Raw genomic sequence first — 26,073 nt, forward strand, 5'->3', positions numbered from 1 at the left:
CAGGTGACCAAAGCGTACTATAAGATGTTGTCATAATTTTGAAAAGGCTAAAAAGAGATAAAAGTTATTAAAGTTCTTAAAAACAAAACGTTTTCGTTATCTCGAGGGTCATCATCAGTAAAACGTTGTATAAGAGTTTGTATGGATTTGAAATAAAACCAGAATTCTTTTTTCTTCCTTGAAAAGCTATAATAAAACTTAAAACCTTACCTGTAGTCACTTTTTTTGTTTTTCTAGTGCTTTAGAATGCCATACGCGCGATTTTTGCTTCAACGGTCTATTACATGCTATCACGCGTATGGCTTACTAAAGCACTAGGGAAACAAAGAAGTGACACCAGGTATGGTTATAAGTTTTATTATTAATAGCTTTTAAATGTAGAAAAAGAATATATATTTTCAACTTTATTTTAGATCCTTACAAACTCTTATGATGCCTTATGGTACGCTTTTGGTCACCTGTGGTTTGACTTTTTTAGATTATTATTATTATAATAATATTATTATTATTATTATTATTATTATTATTATTATTATTATTATTATTATTATTATTATTATTATTATTTTTTGACAATGAATGCTGCAACAAACTCATTCATGCAGTGCAAAGGAGACATTATGATGGGAGTCCGGTCGCTTCGTTCCATTATATGGTCAGCTCGTTCCACGAAATAGTCACTTCGTTCATCATCCGTTTTGAGCCGAAACAAGCGCGCTACACATGAATATACCTCGTTCTAAAATCCACGAGATAACGAACCATATTTCGCTGACGCTGGAACGAAGTGACTATTTTGTGGAACGATCTAACCAAAGGATGGGAACGAAGTGACCGCAATTTATTATGATGGTAGGTCTCCAAATCGCTTAAAATATATAAATCATCCACACTTTAATTGACAAAGCGGTTTTCAATTGAGAGGCGTAAAAGCAAAGTCAAATTAAAGGGACTATGTCACGGCGAGTTCGCAGATTTTTGGTCTAAACTGTTCTGAAATTAGTGGAAGGCAACCTAACCCATAAAAACAATACCTTTGAACATCTTAAAGAAGATAAAACATTAATTTCTGGATAGAAATCAAGCTACGGCTATAAATATCGATTTTTTTTTGAAGACGCACGGAAACAATTTGAAAACGTTTGCCTAACGTTTTCAAATTGCAATCCGCGTCATCCGCAGCCAATAATGCTATTTAACAGTTTCAATGCTCTGATATAGCAATTTTTAATAAAAATGGACTATTATTTCTAGGTGTCATGAGACACAAATATAAATTTTGGCTGTTCAAAAATCTGGTAAAATCCGTGACATAGTCCCTTTAAGGTAATTACAATAGCCAATTCAATCACAAAACTAAACAATGGATGAACCAAACAAAAACACGTAAACGGCGTGAAAAGCGCGGGAAAACGCAGGTGACCAAGTCGCGATTGGTTTTAGCATTTGTATCTGATTGGTTGGGAACTTTGGTGTGAGTATATAAAGTAACCACAGAGCATATATAGTAAAGCACACCAAGAAATTGCGGACCACTTTATGGGTAAAATAAAGTTTGTCCCATGGGGAACAAAACAGAAGTCGATACCCCGCGGCCGGTAATGCGTGTTATCTTACACAAAGGATAACCTGTCACCTAGCAATGAGGACCTGCTACAATATCAATGTCCCACCTTTTTATCACAAGATCGATACCAGAATTCTCTTTGCTGTTTCCGTTCATTTTCTATAACTTACCATGGGAGAGTTTCGTTTTCGATCAAACATATTTTTCAGGGAAGTGATCAGGTCTTATCTTTTATGGTTCAAGCGATCGCACGCTGATTAATTTGGTATCGTACCATAAACAGCACTGAGCAAGTAATCTTTCGCTGATATACAAGAAGTTGATTTCAAGTACTGTCCACGCGGGGAAAGAAAATTGTTACAAAGGATGGGGTTTTCCTTAAAATTGAGATTTAGAATTGGAATGGAATTTCTTCTTATCGTATTGATTGAGCTAAGTATTGTTACAATCAGCCATGGGAAAAAGCCGCATATTGTTTTCATTTTGGCGGACGATTTGGGTTTCAATGATATTGGTTATCATAACTCAAAAATCAAAACAGAAGTCTTGGACGATTTGGCTCGCACAGGAGTTCGACTTGAAAATTACTACGTTCAACCTATTTGTACACCAACCAGAGCGCAGTTTTTAACAGGAAGATACGATATCCACACTGGTTTACAACATGGCATCATTTGGCCTTCGCAGGCAAACGCTTTACCAAAGAACGAAACTACAATCGCGGAGAAATTGAAAGAGAATGGCTACAGAACCCACTTAGTTGGAAAATGGCATGTTGGGTTCTATAAGAAAGAGTTCGTTCCTACACGAAGGGGTTTTGATTCCTTTTACGGATTTTTAACAGGTGGTCAGGATTATTACACGCATCGGAATCGACTTGGGTTTCCTAAAGAAGGTTACAAGTTTCTCAACGGTTATGATTTTTGGCGGAACGAAGAGCTAGTTCAAGATGTAGTCGGCGACTACACCACAATCCTTTTCGCGAAGGAAGCTGAGAAGATAATCAAACAACACGATCCGAAAAACCCGCTTTTCCTGTTTTTGTCGTTTCAAGCTCCTCATGCACCCCTTCAGGTACCAAGGCGATTTTTAAAGATGTACAAAAATATTAAAGATCATAATAGACGTGTTTATGCTGCCATGGTTACGTGCATGGATGAGGCCATTGGCAACGTGACACGCGCGCTGAAGGAGCGCGACTTATGGAAAGACACCGTGTTGATTTTTAGCAGCGATAATGGAGGGCAGGTCACGGTTGGTGGAAATAACTGGCCGCTGCGAGGCTGGAAAGCGTCGCTATGGGAAGGCGGTATAAGGAGTGTAGGCTTTGTTAATAGCAAACTAATAAAAAAACCTGAGAGAATTTACAGAGGGCTGACGCATGTATCGGACTGGTTTCCAACCCTCGCGCACTTGGCGGGAGCCTCAGTTGAGGGGATTCCTCTTGATGGAATTAATCAGTGGGCGAGTATCAGCGAGAACAAGCCATCTTTAAGGGAAGAAATACTACATAACATCGACCCTATAGACACATTCTGGGGAACGCCTGATGGTTATTCTCACTGCCGTAACGCGGCTCTTAGGAAAGGAGATTGGAAACTACTCATTGGTTGCCCAGGAAACGGAGATTGGGTGCCAGCAGCAGAAATGGGCCAACCGACCCAGTCTTCCTCAAATCAGCATAACATCAACAGTGCTTTTCTCTTTAATGTTACTAACGATCCGCAAGAAAGGGACGAGCTCTCTGAGCAGTACCCGGATGTAGTGCGTGATTTACTAGCCAGGATTGAAATGTACAATTCTACTGCGGTTCCCGCTCGGTTTCCAGCTCCCGATCCTAACTCTAAACCGACTAGGCATGGTGGAGTCTGGGTACCATGGATGGATAATGAACTTAGATAGTATTACTAATGTTGCGAACGTGGGGTTCCTATGCCCGTGATTAAGATAGGACTGTCTAAAACTCTAGATTTAAAATTCCTGTTCGCTCTTTTACATCGATCTTCCAACAAAACACCGAACCTTTTTTCAATGCAACTCAGAAGTAGTGAGCTCTTAACTTACTTTCAAATTCTGTTCAGTTGGGAAGCCGATTCAGTACAGAAAAACGCAATCAACCAATCAAGAGCAAGCAATCACTCCTTTTGTTACCAGAAGTATTCTCGATTATAAAAAAAAAATTCTTCCCCCCTTATCCAACCTGTATAATTCATTCTTTTCATGTCGATTGAAGCAGTATAGGCGTAGCATATGTACACCTACCCCTCCCATTAAGAAAGTCGAGAAAAGAGCCCTTTCTCCTGATTTTTCTAGTTGTCGGAAGTACAGTAGAATCCCGATTTCTCGAACCCTCGGTTTCTCGATTGCTAGAACCAATTTTCGTTTCTCTTGAATAGCCCTTCTCAAACGAGAAAATAAAAGAGAAAATAAAAACAGTGCATGTTAAGTTATATTTTCAATGGCGAACTGTTTTATTAGAGAACAAAAGCAAAGTAACACATCAGAAACAGTTCATGGTGTTTATTCACTTCACATTAAATTACAAGGCAAAGGTAATAATCCTCTTCACAAATACATCAAGGCATTTTTTTTAACAACAGATGTATCCACGGTATAAACAAACACCAGAAATCACGAATTGTACGATGGTGATCTGCTCAACAGATTTCTTTACAGCAAGCCTTGTTCAATAAATCAACAGAACACCAGGGCTTGATTGGGTGTGCAAAGCCAAAATTCACTGCTTAAAAAATATGGCACACTTCCAAAATGTTGGTTGTTTTTCACATTCATTGCTGACACAATCTCCATAAAAAGTTGTACATAAATCTTCTCAGGTTATAGAACCTTTCAGGAGTGGGGTGAGGGGCGGTACATGATTTTACGACTCTTCAGCACCGACCACTTGTGACGCTTGTAGTAGTAGGTAACAAAAGTCAAGAATCCTACAAGTACCATAGCCTGGGGAGAAAACAAGGGGAAGTCAGGAAAGACGTTTGAAGTGAATTAATTTTAGTCTTGTCAATTAATGAACCACACTTTAACTTTAAGCAGCTGAATTTCACTTATGACATGTAGTTCTTAAAAAACAATCTTTCCATAAATTAAACTTTCAGCATCAGAGTAAGTTGCAAATCTAGGGGAGGTTTTTGCTGTAACATATAAGGAATGAGGGGTTAAAACTCCCCCCCCCCCCCCCGCTTGTTGGCATGCCCCCATTTGAGCAAGAAAGGACCCATCCTCACTCTCTGCCCCCCTTTAGAGCTTTGAGTGTGTGGGTACTGGCTTGAGTTAGGTGCCCAAGTCGGTTTAAAATAAAACCTGCACACCAGCCTCCAAATTCCTTCCAACACACATCTCAACACTGACAAAAATTTGAGATCTACAAGGTTTGAAAGCTTCTTTTCTGCAACCATACTTTAAGTAGACAACAATTTACAGCCACACTGGCTTGTGTTAGCAGAAATAAGACGTGAATCACTTCTGGTAACCTCTTTGTTATTTCATTTTAATTTCATTGTATATATGTTCATGTAGAGTTGAATTTACCTTCATTCCCATTCTCTTACGATCATCATGTTCAGGTTCTGTAAGGGGAATCAAAAAGCCATAAGACACTTACATGTAACACAGGCACAATTAAAAGCCTTAAACGTACATGTATGACTGATGACCAAACATACACTTTGGAAACCTGTACAATAAATAAAATATGACATTTTCCTACCTGCGGCCCATTTTAGGAATGTACACACATCTTTAGCCAGCTGACTAATAGTAGCAGGTGTACCTAGAATCAAGTACAGATTCAGAAGTCAGTCAACAGTCATCAAGTATTTTTGAAGTATCATTAATTTTTGTTAACCTGAGTGTCTTAAATGTCAATTATTGAGACACTCACTTCTTGAACATTGAGTCACAAAACGTGGGGGAATCATCAAACTGCGAATTGCTCAATACTTTTCTTTTCAGTTTTCAAGGTTCAAACATTATTTTTTCAGGGCTTTTCCAGGATTTACGTTGTTCTGATTGTAGTCATGAGGGGTAATATTTATTTTTACAAGCTTACCGTCCTCGTATTCAATGATTTCATTGTAAAGCGCTGGTGCCATAGCTATTGACTGTCCAGGGAAGTAAGGATTAAAGTACAAGTCTTCTTTAACTTCTACCCCAGCGGGAGGATCCATGTACCCAGTCAGGATAGCAAATACATAGTCCTGAAAAAATCACAACAACAAATATATGTAACATCGCACATGTATGTATTAAAAAACATAGAAGAACAAACGTATCCAAGATGTGATTCTACCAAATGCACACTTTGACTTACCTCTCCGCCATGTCTTGCTGATGTTATAAGACTTAGATCAGGTGGATAAGCACCTAAAATACAGTGAAAAAAAAAAGCAATTTGCATTCACCATGATAATAAATGACGCTGCACGACACATACTACACTTAAATGTATGGTTAACATGTCTCCTTTTGGTACATGTTAGCCTAATGCTGATGTTCGTGACGGAAAAGACAAAGTTAAGGATTGATGGCAAGGGTGGGGTTGGTAAGGATTTCCTTTTTTCTTCCCAGGCCACAATTATTGCCATGTACTGGCTAGTGAGAGCCTTGGTGAAACTGGATGGGAATAACTTGTGACTTGTCACAAGTTATTGTAGCTAATGCAGTTGCTCAGTTATGTTCAAGAATCTTGTTTCTCTTGATAATGTGTGGCTTGAAAAACATGCAAACTCAGGGATGTAGCTAAGAAAAAACTAAGCTGGCTCGTTAAATAGCCCACCCGGCGTTTCTGGTCTGTACAGTATATCCTCAAAATTATCCTAGGTCTTTTGTTTTCTAGTGAGATTTCTGCCGGCCATAAGCTCTCTTTCAGCCAGTGAAATTAGCGACATCCCTGCAAACTACATTAATTTACAGAACAGTTCACAGGTTATGTAGCAGAGTGTACATAAGTATTTCTTACCAACATTCGCAGCTCTGGCAGCTTGTTCATTGGGATATGGCTTGGGAAAAGTATCTGACAACTAAAAAAGCAGGAGACAGTTCAATCAGTATACTTTTGCAGAACTGAAACACAGATCTCTTAGAAAGTTGTACACATGGACAATCTCTTTCTTTTTATTTCTTTGCCTAGCATGCAAACTATAATGTCCACACAAAGAACACAACTTAAAATACACCAAAGTACTTAGGGTAGCACATGCTACATGACTGTCCTGGTCATTGGACAAGTACAGTATTGTTAAATATGTTAATTAGAACTGGAAAATCTACTATTAAATGGGTATACAGTCACACACACACATGTGCCATTCATGATAATAAGATAGGGCTTTCCCTTGTCAACAGGCAACCAGCAATTTGTGTCAACTCCATTACACTGTATGACTTTGAAACTTTGATTTTTATCTTCAAGAAAGTGGGAATCTTTGGGGGCTCTCAAAAACGTTTGGAATTGCTCTATGATTATGGTTGTCAAACAGCAAAATTAATGTGCAATACAGTTGTCATTTTGTCATTCACCAGCGACAGAATGTAATAACTGTATGTTACTTAACAAATCAAAAGATCCATTTACAACATTGCTCACAGTCTCACCTTTCCTGGTCTAGTGAACATGTTTCCATCATCATCAGGACCATCTTCAATCTGAGCCTGTCAACAAAACAAATACTTGCTACTGTCATGTACATTTATTGTTACCTGTACGTGCAAAAATAATATTCAGTGTAGCCACATCAGTGCTTCAAGCTCAAGTTTTTCAGAAGTCGCCCTTTGGCGACTTCCTTTTGTAAAATGGTCGCCACTAGAAAAATTTTGGTCGCCAAAAGCAAAAACGTTTTAGAAGAAGACACTTCATGTCGCTTTACATAGAGTAATACTGCTGACCATGATGAGCCGAATAGAAATGATTCGGAGAACGTTTCGACGCGGTAATTTTCGCTTGCATTCCAAAGTTTTTTGGTTGATCTGTTCTAATTATCGTGCAGAATAGTGAATAAATGATAAACAGGTAAGGAAGATAAACATGCAAAACAAGTTAATTCTCGTGCAGTACAGTAAAATAATAGAAAAATAAATGTGGTGTTCAAATTAATGGCGGCTCCACAATCAAAGACATCAAACAGCACAGTCTAAGCCAAACGGATAAGCAAGATGCACGACTGAAATAGTTGTTATGGAAAATTTTGTGGTGAAATTGCTTAGTAATTATACTGCAAAAACAAATGATGCCTAGCCAGCCCTTTACACTGCACTGACTGGTCGCCCAATTGGCGACCTGTTTGGAAAATTTAGTCGCCAAATTTTCTTTTCACTCGCCATGGTGACCAAAATGGTCGCAGCTTGAAGCGCTGCACATAAACACCGACCGACCGAAAATCAAAATCAAACTGGTTTGAAAAAGTTTAAACAAAAGAAATTAAAACACAACATATACATGAGATTTCCACTCTGTCATGTCGTTGGATCAGACATTTTTTCAGTTTGATAGTGGATCGTGTTTAACAACCTCTTACACATTAACTCTTTATTTATTTTTAACTTAAAATATCTTGTACTTGTAAATTGCATACCGGTAATTGAAGTGTCAAAGATGAGTAAGGAAAAGAGTTTGTTTCAATACCTCTGCAGCAATAGCTTTCATTTCATCCTCACTGTAAGCTACTCCTACAAGATGGCGATAAGCTAACTGGTCCATTGAATGGCAAGCAGCACAAACTTGTCTATAAACTTCATAGCCTCGACGAATGCTGCAAAACAAAGATTAACCTACAAATGAGCTGTCTTTGAGACATTATAGTATGATGTGTATTAACCATTGCATGTGCTTCAAGTAGTAAAATTCCCATAAAATATACAGTCAATAAGTACCAGTCATTATCATCTTTTGTTTCCCACCCTGAAGAGTTACTTCACTTCATACCTTGCATGATCAAGTGAACTAAGAAAACCTCTATGATCCCAAGGGAAGTGAGGAGGGTGAAGTTCAAGTTCTGCGGCACCAACACTTGGCTGAAGAATGTAACCAGTAGCAAGGCCTCCAGCAGCAAGGGCACCAAATGCAAACCACATCTGAAATAAAGGAAAAAAAAACATGTGTTATAGATAAATCAATCTACAATGGAATCCTGATTTCTCAAACCTTCAAGGAAACCAAAATTGGTTTGAGAAATCAGTAGTTCGAGAAATCAGGATTTTGAAAAATCCGGAGAAAAATTGCAGTGTTCTACTATACGAGAAGCAAAACCAAGGGAAACTACATGTACTTTTAGTTTGAGTTATCAGAAGGTTTTGAGGAATGGATTCCGCTACATACTGCAGCATGCGCTCGTGTAAACAATGTACATGGACGTGCCCTGTGTAAATGGAATTTAGATTTGGAGGAATTACAGTAGGTCTTATTGGACCATCCCAAGGGAAAGATGCTTCAACATTGGGAGCTAGATCATTTTCAGTGGCAGCCCGAACTTTGGAATGTTCTACCTTGGAGCTTCGTCAGCGACATCACTTGACTGTTTCATCTCAACTTAAAACTTTCTTTTTAAGAAGTATTTTTATAATCTATAACTTTATTTTTATTTTCATAAGATGTAAGCGCTATTGATCAGAACATGAAAATATGCGCTATATAAATTAGCAAATTATTATTATTATTATTATTCAAACACGGTACATATACAACAAAAAACTTACTTTTGCTTTGCTTTGGCCTCCTTCTAAAGTTGTTGTGGTGGTTAGTCTGGACTGCATCTAGTTTTAAAAGTAACAGTAAGCCTGCCAGCCCGCGCGCGCCCTGCGGCAAAGCGAGGTGAGGAGGCAAACTTTGAAGCGACAGAAGCGAAGAGACGACGGGACGATATGAGAACCAGGCTAAGAAATTCAATATGAGGAAGGTTGTTAACAATATTAAGTTATTACTTAAAATGCCTTAGATTTCTAAAACTCCAAAAATAAAGTTGTTTAAAACAAATCAAACAAGTTTTAACTTCTACATTGAATTTTCAGACATCGATCAACAGGCAATATAAGGTATTGGTATATAATGTCGTACAGTATATATTGTCGTACAGCCGAGAAAAAAGTCGTTTCTTGTTCGCACAAAGAGCTGAACAACAGTATTTTTGGTTCACAAAGTTTGAAAATGACACAAAGACTCAATCGAACTAATTGCCTTTATTTCTTTCAAAAAGGAAAGGAGAGGGAAAACTCTTCGCGTACCAGCAGCGGAAGATGGAGCGTAAAACATACATCAAGTTTCCGCGTACGCACTTGAAAATAATTCTAGAAAAAATTGAAAACAAACCTTCATTGTCATGAAAAGTTGTCCTTCGTAAAGTTCAACGCCATCTTGTGTCCCAGAAGTCAAATGGGCTTTGTACAGCTCGTTTCCGCTGACCTACAGCGTTTTCCGAAAGTCGCTTCGTTGGATATATTGTCGTACAGTCCATACAAAGTTCTGTAAATAAGCCGCTCTTTCGTTGGATCGCACGCGAATCCACACGCACCGCTTCAAAACAAGCTGGACTCCCTCTTTTACTTCGAAACATACTTATTTAGCTCAAATGAGAAAGAGATAAACTCACTTTTGTTTGCTAGAATTGGTTAACTTGGAAATTTCTTACGAAGCGAATTAAGTGCTGTGATTCCCGAGTGTACGACATTATATTTTGCTGTACGACATTGCATCACAGAGGTGGGTCGTTTTCTTCACGTCCTTCGCAAAATCCATCAAGTGTGAAATGAATTTATTTACTAAATTCTTGTAAAAAATGGTTGAGGTTTTTCTTGGGGTAAAAATTTTCTATTATTATCTTTCAAGCGCACGATCTCAGACCCCGAAACACAAAGTGTACGAGATTATATACCTATACCTTAAGTACACACGATATTTACATACAGTATCATACATAGAGGACTTGCAGTTTTTAAAGAAAGTACCGACAGATCGAGCCGAAGTATAAGTATAATGTATCAGAGATAACACGCACAACTTTGCACAAATTTACGCACACTATAATTATCTACAATTTGATTTTAGCGGTATGATCGCCGCGCCATCACATTACCAGTGATTACAGCCTTTCTTGATTCTCGAAACAAGTGTGGCTTTATTCTGCGCTGCAACCCACGATTTATTTTCAGTTGGACTTTCTATCCAAGATCACTCTACACAAAAACAAAAACCTTACATACATAAAAACCTTTTTTACCTTAAAAACATCCTGTAACCGCTTTGAAATGCCTCGTAGCCGGCAAAGCCTGAACGCCATCTTGAAATGGACGTGGTTTTTACCCAGAGATCAGTTTGAGAAATATTGCATAACTTTACAACTGCGCATGACCTATATGTAACCTCGCCTCTTTTTCCGCCCGAGAATCCCCGAGAACAAAAACCTGGATACGAGGGTCAGTCAAGATGGCGGATCTGAAGGACATTTGAACTTTTTCCGTCTTTTGCAGGTTAGTTTGATCTTGGTGGAGAAAGGGAAAGTTTCTCTCAGGAAAATTTACCAATGCACATATTTCTATGCAAATCATGATATTTTTAAGTCCATTGAGTGTCAGTAGAAGCAAAATAATGCTTATTTTATTTGAAATTTTGTATACAGCTATGTGTATATTAAATCTCTTTCTTCTTTTTTAATGAATAACACTTCTCATTAGCTTACACATAATTGAGCTATAAACGCATACAATTCCTCATTTTGATTTCAGGTTCAGGTTGAAAGTCACTCTATTTGGGAAGGTCTGTTACAGTGTGAAAAAAATGGGTCTGTTGTCAGATGTTCATGGCCGCAAGAAAGTTGTGGATGTTTTGGTGACCCACTGCTCAAAATTGTGGTAAGTGTGCTAAATTTGAAACTGAAATTCTCCCAAGCAGTAATTCCCATTACCATTTGAATTCACTGTAAAAATGCCAAAAATATCATAAAATACACAAGTGATATCATGTGTTGTTCTAGATCAAATATCCATACCCATCCCAGAGTCTAAGGTTTTTTGGTATGACCCCCCTCCCCCTCCTTCACCTACCTCTCTGGAAATTGCAGGATAGCTTCAAACTTTCCTATAAAATTAAAAAAAAAAGACTTTTGACCATCCAGCCCCTATCCCTTGGAATTTCCAAACCAAACACTTCCTGGAGGTGGGAATGGATATTTCTTGGAGCTACGCACAATATATCACTTTGCATTCACGCACATTCAAATCCCCTGTGGTTTATAAGTTGTGTGCACTTGACTGACTTAATGAAAATTGCTGTTTTTAATCCCCTTTTGTAAGGCCAGAGCAAAAGACAAAATGAGAGAAAACTTAACTAACATTTTGATGGTAGTTCAATGGCTGTCCAGTTCAACACTTCAGTGGGTTAAGTTCAGTTTTAATAGACCATATCTTTTTAGTTTAGCTGGATGCTTGTGCAATACCCTAATATATTGAAAGACCAAGAAGCTCAAAAATCATACCCTATCCCCAAAACACATACCCCATTTTATAGGTCACATATGGAAGAACTCCCCCTCCATGTAAAATGTTACTGATAGATTTTATTGATCTTTCTGTTTCTTTGCTTTAACAGTATACTTAGTTATCTCATTGGCATTGTCTGGCTTTGTGCTTTGTCTGATCGAGCATTCAATGGCCGAGTTTATTTTTCTGAAAATGCACTGCTACCTGGCCTGGTTGAAGCAGAATTCAAGAATCACAGACTTGCTTCTGAATTGTTTGGAAAGTTATCAACAGTCCCTGAAGGAGATATGAGGTATTTTTTTGTTTTGTAATCAGTTACTAACACATAAATATGTATACATTGCAGCAGTTAATTTTTTATCTAGTCAGTTTTTTTTTACTTTAACTAGTAAGGTTTTTTTTCTAACTACCGGTAGTTGTTTTTTTAATAGTAGGTATTTGTACATAACAGGGTTAGGGTTAGGGCTTGGTTTGGAGTCATATATTTTTTAAAAAGAGTGGTTCACCCAACATTTCCTATGTGGCAAAGTACATAAGGGGTTGGACAGCAAATCCAGAGGTTGAGTGTTCAAATCCAGTTAACGTTAGTAAAACGAAAAATAAAAAAAAATAGATGATGTACTTAGGGGAGGGGGATAATAGCAGATAGTAGGGGAGGGTAAGTAAGGATGGAAGGGGGAGGGGGTTATGAGACATCAAGGGAGGAAGGTGTTTAACTTTTTCTTCTTATTACCCTGGTATAAAAAAACTACATGTAGTAGGAAAAAACTAACTAGTTAAAATAAAAATTTTAACTGAGATCAAAAATTAACTGCAACACATACATGGGTATGTGAAAAAAATCAAGAATTAAAAAATAATAACAATTTTTCCCCAGCAATGCTGCATCTCAGATGATTGTGAATGCAATGGAGAATATTGGCCTTCATACTTATCAACAGAACTTCACAGTTCACTTGCCATTTCCTGGTGATTCAGAGCAGACTGAAGTGAATGGTTTGAATGTTTATGGAATTCTTAGAGCTCCCAGGATAGCAGGCACTGAGGCAGTCGTCATCAGTGTTCCTTATAATCAAGGCAATAACAAAGGAGCTCTGGCGCTGATGCTATCATTTGCTGACCATTGTCGAAGTAAGTTCAAATTGTGTTCAAATCAACCTGTGCTCAAATTGCGCAGGTCCAAATAGGGCAGGGGGTGGATCAGGGGTCTAGGAAGCTGTCTTTTGCTTGGAGCCTGTTTGGTATTTTCAGTATTGACAAATCAGTGTTAAGCTCTAGATACGTGAGTGCTGATATATTATATTTCTATCTTCAGGTAATAATTAGCAAGCACCATAGGCCTGCAATCTATGCAAAGCATTACAGCTACATTGTACATAGCACTCTCTCCCCAAGCCAGTCTCCCTCGCAGCCATTTTTAGTGTCGTCATGCAACGTTCCTCACAGGGGAGGAGCCTTGCATGACGACACTAAAAATGGCTACGAGGGAAACTTTCCCCAAGCATTCCTATAATGAAAGCAAGTAATAGATTCTTAGGGCTCTAAAGCCACGCTTTTTTAAGATCCTAGTGGATGACAGGAATTTTTTTTCCTTTACATAAGAAATTTCCTTAGATTACCAGTTTATTGACAAGTGAGCAAAATGGCTCACAGTGTCTGATTGGATTCCATAAACATGAATTGACTAGGAGCACTACCACTGTCTCAAGATGAGATGTCAATAGGCCATTTCCCAGTTTCCCCTTGCTTCTGTTTCAAAATTAGTCTATGTGCAAAACCATTCAAATGAAAATGAGTTTCACCTACAGGTCTATTTTGATTCATGCAAATCAAACTTATTTTCATTAAAATGGTTTCTGACGTAGACTTGTCTTGAAACAGAGGCAAAGGGTAACTCAGAAATGGCCTATTTATCCTAGTTTACCTAATCAAATTTGTTTTGCAGGGAAGAGCTACTGGTCAAAGGATATCATATTTCTTGTGACAGATAAAGATCAGCTCGGAATGCAGGCCTGGCTTGACGCATATCATGGTGTCCCAAATTCTTGTTAGTATCAGCCAAGTATTTGTTGCACCTTCAATTTTGCTTTCTTGCACACTATAAATAAAGGCTTTAAATATTGGTAAATTAAATCATTTTTGTCTTCAACAGACATTTCTTCTGCTCCACTTGAGGGACATTCTGGTTCTATTCAGGCTGCACTGAACTTAGAGTTTGCACATGAGAAAGTCAACTTCTTTCAGATTGCCATTGAAGGAATAAATGGGCAACTACCTAATCTTGATTTGGTGAATACTGTGTTCAGGCTGTGCCGCAAGGAGCGTATTCCAGCAAGCCTGCATACAGAGGTAAATAAGCTTTGAATTGATCAAAATGAGGTAAAGGATTCATGCGTTCAATTTATTGAGTAATGTTGTGGCCTAATGGGTCCTATAATCTATGTAAGTTTGACTGCTTATTAGGAGTTCACTGATAAATGGATATGCATACGATTTTATGACATTGGTAACTGTGTTATTCATGGCTTTACTGTTTCCGAAGTCACACTTTTTGGCAGTACCCATTTTTCCTTTTTTGTATTTAAAAAATTATTATTACATTTTATAACGAATTTAGATTGTCATGGAAAGGATCAGTTACTTTAAAAAGAAAAATAAACACACATAATTCTCAATAAATTCTCAATATCAGAAAATAATAATGTTGTAAAAATATTTATTATCAGCTTTTGAAAAACATGACTGAAACAACAAAGTACACCGTAAAGTAATTCACATTGTTCATTTTCATTTCATGATTACGTTTATGATGTAAACATTTAAATAGACATTCGTGCTATAAATCATGGAGCACCTGGAAACTAGCGAACAGCTAAGCGTGTACTTGTCCACGTTAAATAAAGTATGTCTATGTCTATGTCTAATTATTATTATTATGTTAGGGTTACCATGAACACTTAGGAGCCTGGGCAGACTCTGTGCAATCCCTTGTTACCATGGTGATGATGATGTTTTATCAAGCCTCTGGTAGGGCTTCTGGCAACCATGGCTTATTTCACAGATATCGCATTGAAGCTCTTACAATGAAGGAAGGTGGAGAGAACTGGGAGTATGGACGTGGATTTCTGGAAACTGGAAAGTAGGTGTTGTTACTTTGATGTTTATTTTATTTTATTATTTTATTTTTTTGATTTTTTTTTCACTCCTTCACTCACTTTTATTGCAACAAAAAGACCACTACTTACAAAACAAATACATACACTACTTGCAATGCTACTTACAATACATTACTTTTTACATTATTTCTTGACTACTTTTATGTACATTTTTTTATTACTTTGATGTTTATACAACTTCACCTGCTGAAAGAATTAGATTTTAATTTACATGTATATAGTCTGTTCCAGGCATTTGGTCAGTTGAGTATTCATGAGAACACAATGGCAGGTGGAAAAGTTGGCAAGGGTTTGGGGTCTCTATGAATAAGTCTCGTTTCACTTAAGTTCATTGTGCTGCTCTCCAGCAAACAAAAGGTTCCTGGAGCAAGCTAACATGGACATATAGTTTAGCTGATAGGAGTAATTTCTCTGGATGGCCAATGACAGTAATGAAACGGCTTTCAGATTCTTCATTAACTTGCCAAGTTTCTTGGTACAGCCATTAGTGCATGATTCGGCCACATATTAAATTATGTCACATCCAGTTTCAATCATCATTCAATTAAGAGGTTTATTATGTGGTTGCTTGGATAGCCACTTAGCTACCTTAAATGTCTGTCATTCTGCAGAACTACAGAAAAAAAGTTTAAAATTTATATTTCTTTTCACATTTTTGTTTCCTTTGGCAGAGTAATTGAAGGTATTTTCCGGAGCTTGAATAACCTTCTGGAGCAGTTTCACCAGTCATTTTTCTTCTACCTTCTCCCTGAGTCACACAGATACGTATCTATCGGTCTGTACATGCCCCCGTTTGGCTGCCTTCTGTTAGGCCCTGTCATCATGGCCATAGTTTACTGGACATTAGCAGGGTCTGCGCCAGAAAACGGATCAAAGGGTGACACCTCACAAGAAGGAAGAGCCTCAGAGGAAGAACCAGGAGAAAAGAAGACAGAGAAGGAGAGCAGTGAAGAAAGAAAACGTCCTGCTGAAAAGGAAACGGCTGATTTAGAAGACAAGGTTTGTTCTTTTTTTAAAAAATTTGTTATACATGGTTGTGTTGTTGAATCTACAGTCGGAGTGGCCAGTACATGTACAACTTCAAGAATTGGCAGAGACCATGATTTTCATCACGGATCATGTGTGGCTGAAAGGCAACACAACCTACACTGTATCTTTATTATAACGTGTTTCGAACAATGTGCCGTTCGAAGTGATGAGACATAAGTTGTAACACCCCAGTTTGGGGAACGGGTTTTATTTTTCAAATTTTTTTTTTTTAATCCAATTTAAAAATTATTTAATAAAAATATAAAAAAAAAAAAAAAAATTAATTAACTTTCATATAATATATTTTAAATATATAATTTTTTTTAATAAATTAAAAATTTTTTAATTTTTTTTCCCCCCTTATTTTTTTTTTTTTTCCTATTCTTTTTCCCCCCCCCCAGCGTTTTTTTTTCGGGGCGCGCCCCCCCCCCCCCCTTTTCTAAAATAAAAAAAAATCCAAAAAAATAACGTTCTAACGTGACATTTTTCAGAGTGCTAGTCCTATTTGTGATTGGAAATAAAGATCATAAACCCTTTTGTGTTCCCTGCCAACATTTTTCAAGCAGTCAATTAAACACACGCAGGGACACCAAGTTGTTCTAACATCAGTTAAATCCAGGAGTAAGGTCAATTTCCTTGATCCTTTGTTGGTGCTTTCGCAAAGCCTGAAGGAAATATTGCAAACTTGCTAAAAGAAAATTATATACATATAGAGGTTTGCACTCGATAGTGCCTCACATCTTCTTGAAAAAACAGATGACAGAAGAACATGTTGAGATGCTGAGTACCGCATGTGTTTTTCATGCAAGATTCGATGATCGTCGTTGCAAGTTAAATCGTTTTATATTTTGCAGGTAGCATTTTTACGGTATCCTCCCAACATTGGAAGCGTTGTGCCCATTGCCATGGCAACGCACGTGGCTAGCGTGTTAGTATTCTGCTCTCCAGATCTTGGCTATAAACTTGGTCAAGTCGCAGGAACAGATCCTTTGCTGTCTGTGTATGTCGGAATGGCTTCCTCCTTCCTTATGTTACTGCTTTTTCCTTTTGTTACAAGGTAAGATATGACAACAGTCAGAGACGTTTTTGGTAGTCTGGAGGGGGGGGGGGGGGGGGGGGTTCGAGCAGGCTTACGTTTGGAAATACACGTGCGAGTGGCAAAGCCGCGAGTACGAGCTGGCGAAGATTAGACTGTCCACAGCCCTCTATTTTTTCGTGTTTTTTTTTTCGATCGATGAGCGCGCGGTGAGAACGGCAAGAGAGCTGGACGCCAGCGCAAAACGGAAGAAGAAAGGGGCTTTCCGCCCCCCTCCCACCGCGCGCTCGCTTCGTTTTTTTTTTTTTTTTGCGTTAAAAAAATCGAGAGGCTGTGGACAGTCTAGCGAAGATTTGCCTCTCGTACATTTAGTAACCTAGCTAAGCAAGCGTCTCTGCCGTGTGCTCAATTTAATTCTTACTCCGTGCTCAAGAGACATCTCGGTGACATTTGACCGGATTAAAATCTTGGTTATCTTTGCAGTAAAAATACAACAGAAAGATCCAAAATTATTGAAGGCATGCGCTTTCCAAAAAAAGAATAAAAGACGAAATAAAATAAAAACTGTACAACACACACTAACGACACCACAAAACATTTACATTTTATGTTTCATTTTATGTTTCATTTTGTCCCCCTGAAGAAGGCAGCATTGCCGAAACGTCGGGAATAGTTTTTTTTTTTTACTACAGCGTAGTATTTACATTTTTTTTTTCATTTATACCACAAAACATATGTTTTTCAGTATTATTTTATTTTAGCTAAAAGCAGCGACAATTGTTACACCTGCCTAGTCTGCTTTGTATTTATTTATTTTTTTATTTATGATTTTCTATTTTGAACAGTGTATTATTTGATGGGTGGATTTAGGAGGGTGCGTCAGTCACCCAATCTACCTCGCATGCCCACCCCTCCCTCAATTCGCCTCTAAGTACATCGTCAAACAGACAGGTAGCGAGAATAAAACAAAATCGACTTTAAGCTATGGTTTTGATGTACTACCAAATTCCCCGAACTAATATTAAAAGAAATGTATGGGAAAAATTAAGGAGAATTGAGATTTCGAGCTTGGTGACCGGATAAAGAGCTACGTCATAAGCTTAGCAGCTACAGGTTAGTTTAATAAGTCTAGCGTTTAAAAATCGCCATCAGTAGCTATTTTTAATTAGAATCTGAAAACTTGTCTTTTTGAAGAAGCCTATGACATTTAACTTTTATTTCTAGTACACATATTTATTTATTTATTTATTTATTTATTTTATTTATCAGATTTTCAATTGCCAGAGAAAATGTTTCTTGAATCAACAGCGACAGGTCCATTTGTGGTCATTTCTTTACAGTGTTCGCCCATTTTCCATCTTCACTTTGCGCGCCGTGATATGTCGATGTTGCAAATGAGTAACTAGCAACCTGCGCTCTGGATACCACCAGTGTATTTTGTCCTGGTTTGAGCAGGATTATGTAGATTCTGGGCGCAAAAATACAGAGTAGAAATCCTAAGGCACTTGTAATGTTAGTGGCGCACTCAAGCACAGTTATGTGCCATCCGTCGATCGTAAAAGCTACCGGGTAGTACGATAGTGCGGATAAAAGTAAGATGTACATGGAGAACCCAATACGTCTGGCCTCGTTGAAGTTTTCGGGGAAATTCCTGACCCTGAAAGCGTAGTACGCACACAAAAGCGACAGTAAAAATCCGTATGAAATGTTAGCTAGCAAAATGTATTTCCCAGTAAGTGTACTGTGTGCCTTGCAAATGATTGAAACGTGCTGTAAATATGTGATAGTGGTCTCCTTGTAAGGCGGGCCTAGGGAAAGCCACGCTGTTGTGAAGCTGATCTGTACAGCTGAAAGAGACACCAGAAGAGCTCTCTGAGTGCTGGCTTTAGCGAGGAAAGGCTTTACATTCCGCGCAACGATGTTGCCTTCAAATGCGCTCACAATTCGCATTGTCTTCACAAGAAGAACAGCGACGCACAGAATCCAAATGGTCATCCGGCCACAGTGGGTTAAACGGCAGGTGGCATTGGTGGACTCGGGCAGGTTCAGCAGCGATAGGACAAACAATGATGTTATTCCGGTTAAAAGTATCAAACTCATCTCCCTGTTTGAGGCTTTGGCTACAGGCGTGTTAAAATACCGTACAAAAATACCCCACGTGAATAGTGACAAAATTAGACCTAAGCTAGCAAAAACCGTGATAATTACGCCACTTACGCTGTTTATTTGCATGCCTACTATCGGGAGTGTCGTGCAGCGCGTTCGCTCCTCGTTCGATCGCTGTCTGTGCGTGCATTCTGTGCAGTTCTTGGACCCGTGACGCGTGCTTATGCTTCCTTGTGAGCATTTGATACATTCCCAGCAACATGGCGTTGTCGGCGACTTCCTTGTTCCTGGAGTACACTCTTCAGCACAAACAGATCTCGGCACACTGCCATTTATGTTGGCATTCCATAAAACATTTGATTCTAGTGCCAGTGGTGGGTTAGCGTTTCTCATCCAAGACCCAACCAAGACCTTTTCGTATCTCTTCCCTGGAAGCTTGCCCCTTTGAAAATTAACTATATCGTACGATGCCGCTTGTGCATCGCCTGACTCGTCGAACTGCACTCTGCCAGTGAGTCCGTCAAAACTGACACTCCGAAGGTAGAGTGGAAGCTTCATAGTATCAATGCTGGGTGAAACACGGGGACATTTCCCCTCCTGGGAGGAGACCGTTTGGCTCGACGCATTTGTACATTTCGTCAATGGCGTAGGCAACTGCGTATACGGCATCTAAGAGATACGGAACGAACGAACTTCGAAGTCTTTTTACTGATTTGTACAAGGAAATGTTCTGTCTGCATTCTGAGCGTTTATGGTGGTGACAATCGTGTGCCCAAAATTCATCCCACCATAATGAATAACTCTTCAATGTCCTCGTTCGTGTCATCTGTCTTAAGTGATCGTCGAAGGCCTGATCGCGATAGTCTCGAGGTTGAATTCCAAGCGATCCCTCGAGTCCCGTGAAGCGCGGGTCAAGATGCATACTTTCCTCGGCGGTTATGGCATCACTGAAAATCCACGTGCGATCGCGGACGCCTTGTTTGTTTGTTTCTTGTAGAAAAGCCCTTCCATACCCTCCTGACAACCACACAATAACTACACCAATGTTCCGTTGTTGTTTAAGCTTGAAAACAATTTGGCCGAGCTTTTCGTTGTAGTCGAGTCGCGGGACAAACTCGGAGAAAGCAATACAGAAACTTCTACGCCGGTAAACCTCTCTTTCCACTGCCCAGACGCCTTGTCGTCCGTACGAGTCGTCAAGTGCTACAGCGGCGACATACGTCCAATTGAAATGTTCAATGATGTCCGCCATAACTTTAGCTTGCCATGTGTCGCTGGGGACTGTGCGGAAAAAGTTTCGGTACATCTTGGAGCTGAGCTCGTGGCTCGTTGCCGTAGGGCTGATGGCAACGATGCCGTGTACTTGAAGAAGACTTCCCACCAGAACAGCGCTTATGGAGTCGTGCGGTCCTATAAGAGCCACAACCGGCGAGTGAGAAGAACCGTTTGTGCGTTTCTTCCCAGATTGACAATGCGGATCAGTGTTTTTAACCAAGTCGTAAGCCATCGTCATTGCCATGCCAGCGTTCTCGCAGTAATCGCGAATGTCGTAGCCGATAGTGACGTTTGGTAAAATGCTGGAGTCGTTGTTTATGCGCTCAATCGCAAACAACATGGCCTCTACGTGACCAAGACCCATCGTGAACAGCTCGCCGCAGGTGTCGTTTGGTCCGTTTATGTGAACATCGAAAAGTCCTCCCAGTGTTATGTCCCCCGGCTTGAAGACTCGACTCTGATTAAACCTGGCGTCCATTCCATGGATATTTAAACAAAAAATTGCCAACGATACGAAGAGAAACATCGTGCAACTTCGCGTTACCTCAAGTGTGTCAGTACTTGGATGGAACTTGATCAGTTTTCAGTTTTGAGTGAATGCAAAAGTTATCTGTAGCTCTTTAGGAAGTGCAATGACAAGAATTTGTTGACATAAATATTTTTTCATCAAAAAGGAAAAGCAATTATTTAAACACGAACACTAATGACTTTTCGCATTAGAACTCTGAGCCAAAATAATTATTAAAAAAAAAAATAAATTTAGTTTCTTTGTGAAGCGTTTTTCTAGATACGGCAATAACATAAGCTTCACAACACTCTTCCAAATAGTGGCAACAAATCGTGAAGGTTAAAAAATAGGACTACTGAAAAAAACATATCCTCGCATGACATTTTGAAAATATTTACATTTTCAGAGGTTTCTAGTTAAGAAATTGAATGCCTTTTGGTGCATTGCATGTTGTGTTTTCAATCTCGAACTTTACTAGGGTGGCTTCTTGTAAACTACAACTTAAAAAAAATATTACCAAATATGAAGATGTTCTACTGGTAAAAGGCCACTGTCATTTTACATTTCCGCTAGACTGAAATGTGGTTTTAACTGCAACCCACCCGTTAATTAGATGTCATTTCGTTAGCAATTTTAAGTAAATATTTTTTACCGAGTGGGGAACTCCATTAGCTTTCAATGATCGACAATGACCGTCTCACAATACTTGGGTTTTACAGCATTGATTACAAGGAAGCCTAAAATATTACAAATTATATTTTGTCCGTACAGCTTTACAGTTTTGAATTTTTTAGAGATATTTTAAGCGCAGCGTATGTTGTATAAATATTATCTCGCGAGCAGGTGAATGTATAATATTACGTAAACGTTGGAAAACAAGACTTTTTGTCGCTGGGTTAACTTTGTTCCGAAAGGATAGCCCAAAACAGAACACGATGGCGAGCAGTGGTTTCCGTGGACCTATGCTCCATGGGGAGCGAAAGGGTTTAAGTAAGTAACTTTGTTCCGGGAATGCTCACGTGTCGCTCACTTTCGAACACTTTCTTGATAAGAGACTATGACTCAAGTATTTTCAACCTTGATAAGAGGTTATGTCTGAAGTTTTTCCAACCTTGATAAGACATTGTCTGAACCATTTCCAACCGTTTAAACATTTCATTTCCGTTTATACACAGTGTTCGCGAATGAAAGTTGACGTGTGGGCTTTTTTATTAGGAATTGCGCATAAAAGTTTGGTGGAATATTTAATATTGCTCAACGTTGTCGAAAACGTGTTGAATGGGGGTGTCTTTGAAGACGTACTTCTCCGTTTCTCTTCGTACAAGAATTCTCAATTTTGTCAATCTGTAGTTTCACGCTCGAACTGGCAATTCCCCCTTCTCTGATTGACACAATTTATTTTTGTTTGTTTTGAGAACTTAATAATGCATCATGTCAATATTCTCGCTGAGTGATGACGTTTTTTTTATCAGTTTTCATCACTGTCTTGATAAAGCATCTAGAAAGGCAGCTGCTGTGACCGACTGTTAAATCCTTTCTAATGAATCTAGAAACGATTCTCTTATTCCACCCCCACCCCTAAAATTTCCAATGTTGTACAGCTGCAAATAAACTGTTTACAGCCCTCTATTTTCTCGTATTTTTCTTGATCGTTGAACGCGGTTAAAGAATCGCTAGAGAACTGGACGCCAGCGAAAAACACGAGACGCTAGGAAATGTTGGTGGGGAGGGGGGGGAGGGGGAGGGGGAGAGGGAGGAGGGGAATGTAAGAAATTTCTGGGTCTTTTCGCTCGCCCATGCCCCGACCCCCTCGTGCTTCGCGCTTTGTTGTTTCTTTCTCGTTTTTTTGCGTTTAAAAATGGAGTATTTGCACAATATGAATATACGAATGGCTGCAACTAAAGGTGGCCCGCGGGTGTTGAGCAGCCTGACAGGTTCCCTAAAACGCGTTTTTAAGCAGGAAATCGTTAAGCGATCTCTAAATATCTTCCTGTTAAAAAACGCGTTTTAATAAGGAACTTGTCAGACCAGTAAATACTCGCGGGCCACCTAACTGACTTCTGTCCTATGTTTAGTTTGCAAAATAATTTCAGATGTACTTTGCAAAATGACTTGTTTGTACTCTAGTACAATTGTCCACAAACTTTTGCACCAAGCTTGTGACTCATTCTTGATATGTTTTAATCAAGGTATTCAAGTGACGCAGTCCCTGATCACGTGACTATGAGAAGCCATTACATGCTCAAGTGTGCAGCGCTCATTCTCTTCTCGGTTCTCATGGGAGCAATGGCCACCATGAACTTCTCTCTCGCCTTCTTTGTCGCCATGTTCCATGTGCCCGTGTATTTGTTCGTGACTCCTTCGTGTAGCAGGTGAGTTGACTATTTCTTTATTAATCATAACTATAACAAAATTCTCGAATCTGATTGGTGTCCAATAACAAGGTTTGCGTGCCTCCGTTTTTTTTTTTTTGGTTCCTTATTGTGACTGAATACTCCTTGATATTCCCTTCAGAAACCTTCAGTTTCAAAAATGGCTTTTTTTCTCATAGTGATGATAAATCGTCAACAGGCTTCGTTTTTTGTCTAATTTTTTCCCTCAAATTTTGATAAATTGGGAACAGGACTTCGTGCCGTCTAATTCTGTCTGTAATCATACTCTTGATTAAACAAATCGGACTCCCGCTATGTAGTCGTCCGATTTTGTTAATCACTCGTATGATTACAGACCAAATTGGACTCCGCTCAGTCCTATTACCATTATTAATCCTGTTTGTTAGTCTATGCTGTTTCCCTAGTCTGTCCTGTCTGTCCTGTTAAATGGAATTTAATTGTAGCGGTATCTTGTAAAGAAGATAACTCCTGGTGGCGCATCTTAAAGACATTAGGCTAAACGTTTAAAGTTCGTCATAGGAGAACTGTTCAAAATCCTTGTTTTTCTTTTCTTATCGTAACCATCCACTTTTGGAAATAATTTGGGGGATTAGCAAGCGTACAACAAAACATACTCATAGCTACTTTCAACTGAAAACTGAGTTGGGAATGGCTTGTTTTAATGTATTGAATAAACATCAAAAGCACGGTGGCATTTATTATCCAGTTTCACTCACTAGAGTTCAAATAAAGCGCGTGGTATTTCTGAAGTTCTTTTTAATAAAACCTTCTGACAGCAAAAAAGCGCTAAGAACGGTTCAAAGTTAGGATTCGGAGAAAGAACTGGTTGGATAATAAATCCCTCGCTAGATATTGTAGTGAAAAGTATCCGGCGATGTGTATTTTTATCTTGTCATTTGCATTTTAACTTGCCCTAAGGACTCACCAAAATAATGCAAGACTCCAGTCTCGTAAAAACAGACAGTGACACTATAGATGGGTTTCACTCACGTGACAAGGCGGCCATGTTGGTGGACCGAACAATACAAAATGTTTGTGCAGAATTTGCATAAAAATAGAATTTAGTTCCTAACGGAGAGAAAGTCTATTGTTCTGGTCCACCAACATGGCCGCCGTAACATCACATGAAAACGATCTTTCAAAAATCTTCGAAAGTAAACATAACATTCCTGTTTCTTTTTGTGCTTGCAGAACACGTCGTGTCATTCAAGCATTCCTGTTGCTTTTGGTGTCGCCTCCGATGATTCTTTTCCTCCTGTCTCTAGCATACAATGCATTAGTTTCCGAAAGTAACGCTGACATCAATTCTTTACTCTCATCGACTCTGGTCACTGTCTATCAATCCGTGACGTCATCTATTAGAGAAGCCCGGATGTTAGGCACGTGGTCCTTTGCTATGACGTGCCTTGGTATTTTACCAAACTGGCTCATGTTTTGGTGTCTAGCGTGGCGCTGAGCAGTTGACCGGAACTTTGTAAAACATTTTTTCTACTTTTAACAAGAAACGGTCGTCTATGTACTGAGCAACAGAGCAATGTTGAGCAGAAAACGCTCTGTCGAAATCGCGAAAATAGGCCCAGGTACATTTCAAGCGTTAGCACATTTGTAACATTTAGAGGACTTAAATTAAGAAACTAACATGCAATCGTAATTTACACCACATAACCTCAGTGCAAAAGCCGTTTGCCGGCGGACTTGGAAATGAATTGAAACTGGGTGAAACAGTCTTAACTATCCTTGTTTCTTTTTGATGTAATATATCACACACGAGAGACGGTGTTTCATCGGGATACCCAAACAGCGAGAAGAGAGTTGAAAATACGACGCGCAGTGGAGTATTTTTTGACGAAATTCGTGGTGTTTGGATAGGCGATAAAACTCTGTCTCGAGTGGTTGATGTATCTTTTCAATCGAAACAAAAACTAAAGAGTAAACGGTGAAATAAAATTGTAAGAAAACCTCCAAACCTCCTTCCCAGATATGATTTACTTTGTTTTAACTTGATGAATTATTAATGAGTTTGAGAAGTATTGTTAGTTCCCTGTTTTTCTTGTAGCTTGGTAAACTATTATTTCGAAGTTTTCTTCGATGTGTAATATTTTTTAACCTAATGTGGTATCTTACCAAAAAAGCGCTGTTAGTCATTAACTGTTGTGTGTTGTATGATGAAATAAGAGACGAGAAATGTGACAAAGTTTATTAAAATATCGTCGACTTTCAAGTTATGAAAACATGATCAGAGGTAAAATTTATGAATTTAAAGTTGCGCCTGCGCGGGCCGTTTTAAGCGCCTTTTTAACTGATTTAGCGGCCCGAAGTCTCTATTACCGGGTTGTGTTCCCGGGGGCTAAATCAGTTAAAAAGGCGCTTAAAACGGCCCAAGCAGGCGAAGAAAAGCAACAATTGAGTCGATACATGTTTCATTCAACTTTATTGAGATATTTAGAGCGAAATGTAGTTTAGATATGCAATTTCAAGAGCTTTATTTCAGTAGCCCT

At 38.9% G+C, this 26,073-nt stretch overlaps 2 protein-coding genes and 2 pseudogenes across 2 annotated transcripts; 2 read left to right on the plus strand and 2 right to left on the minus strand.

Moving 5' to 3' along the window:
• Positions 1–1,912: 1,912 nt before the first annotated feature.
• On the plus strand, positions 1,913–4,439 carry LOC144649214 (arylsulfatase I pseudogene; annotated as a pseudogene).
• LOC144649215 (cytochrome c1, heme protein, mitochondrial-like) lies at positions 4,073–10,910 on the minus strand. Its single transcript, XM_078508675.1, has 11 exons — positions 10,795–10,910; positions 9,278–9,334; positions 8,508–8,656; positions 8,208–8,334; positions 7,181–7,237; positions 6,546–6,606; positions 5,898–5,950; positions 5,637–5,784; positions 5,295–5,357; positions 5,117–5,154; positions 4,073–4,528 (listed from the first exon to the last, which is right to left on the minus strand). The coding sequence occupies exons 1-11, from the start codon at positions 10,852–10,854 to the stop codon at positions 4,418–4,420; spliced, it is 924 nt and encodes a 307-aa protein (XP_078364801.1). The 5' UTR covers positions 10,855–10,910; the 3' UTR covers positions 4,073–4,417.
• A 75-nt stretch (positions 10,911–10,985) lies between these two features.
• Positions 10,986–25,526, plus strand: LOC144649219 (GPI-anchor transamidase component GPAA1-like). The gene is made up of 11 exons (XM_078508676.1): positions 10,986–11,044; positions 11,300–11,425; positions 12,162–12,344; positions 12,930–13,183; positions 13,998–14,099; positions 14,205–14,401; positions 14,995–15,191; positions 15,900–16,227; positions 17,112–17,314; positions 23,372–23,554; positions 24,767–25,526. Exons 2-11 carry the CDS (start codon positions 11,352–11,354, stop codon positions 25,029–25,031), a joined length of 1,986 nt encoding a protein of 661 aa, XP_078364802.1. The 5' UTR covers positions 10,986–11,044; positions 11,300–11,351; the 3' UTR covers positions 25,032–25,526.
• LOC144649216 (extracellular calcium-sensing receptor-like) lies at positions 18,136–21,512 on the minus strand (annotated as a pseudogene).
• Positions 25,527–26,073: the final 547 nt, after the last annotated feature.

This window comes from Oculina patagonica, chromosome 4, assembly GCF_052425735.1.
Source record: "Oculina patagonica isolate OP01 chromosome 4, crgOcupat, whole genome shotgun sequence".
In the NCBI taxonomy this organism is placed as follows: Eukaryota; Metazoa; Cnidaria; class Anthozoa; order Scleractinia; family Oculinidae; genus Oculina; species Oculina patagonica.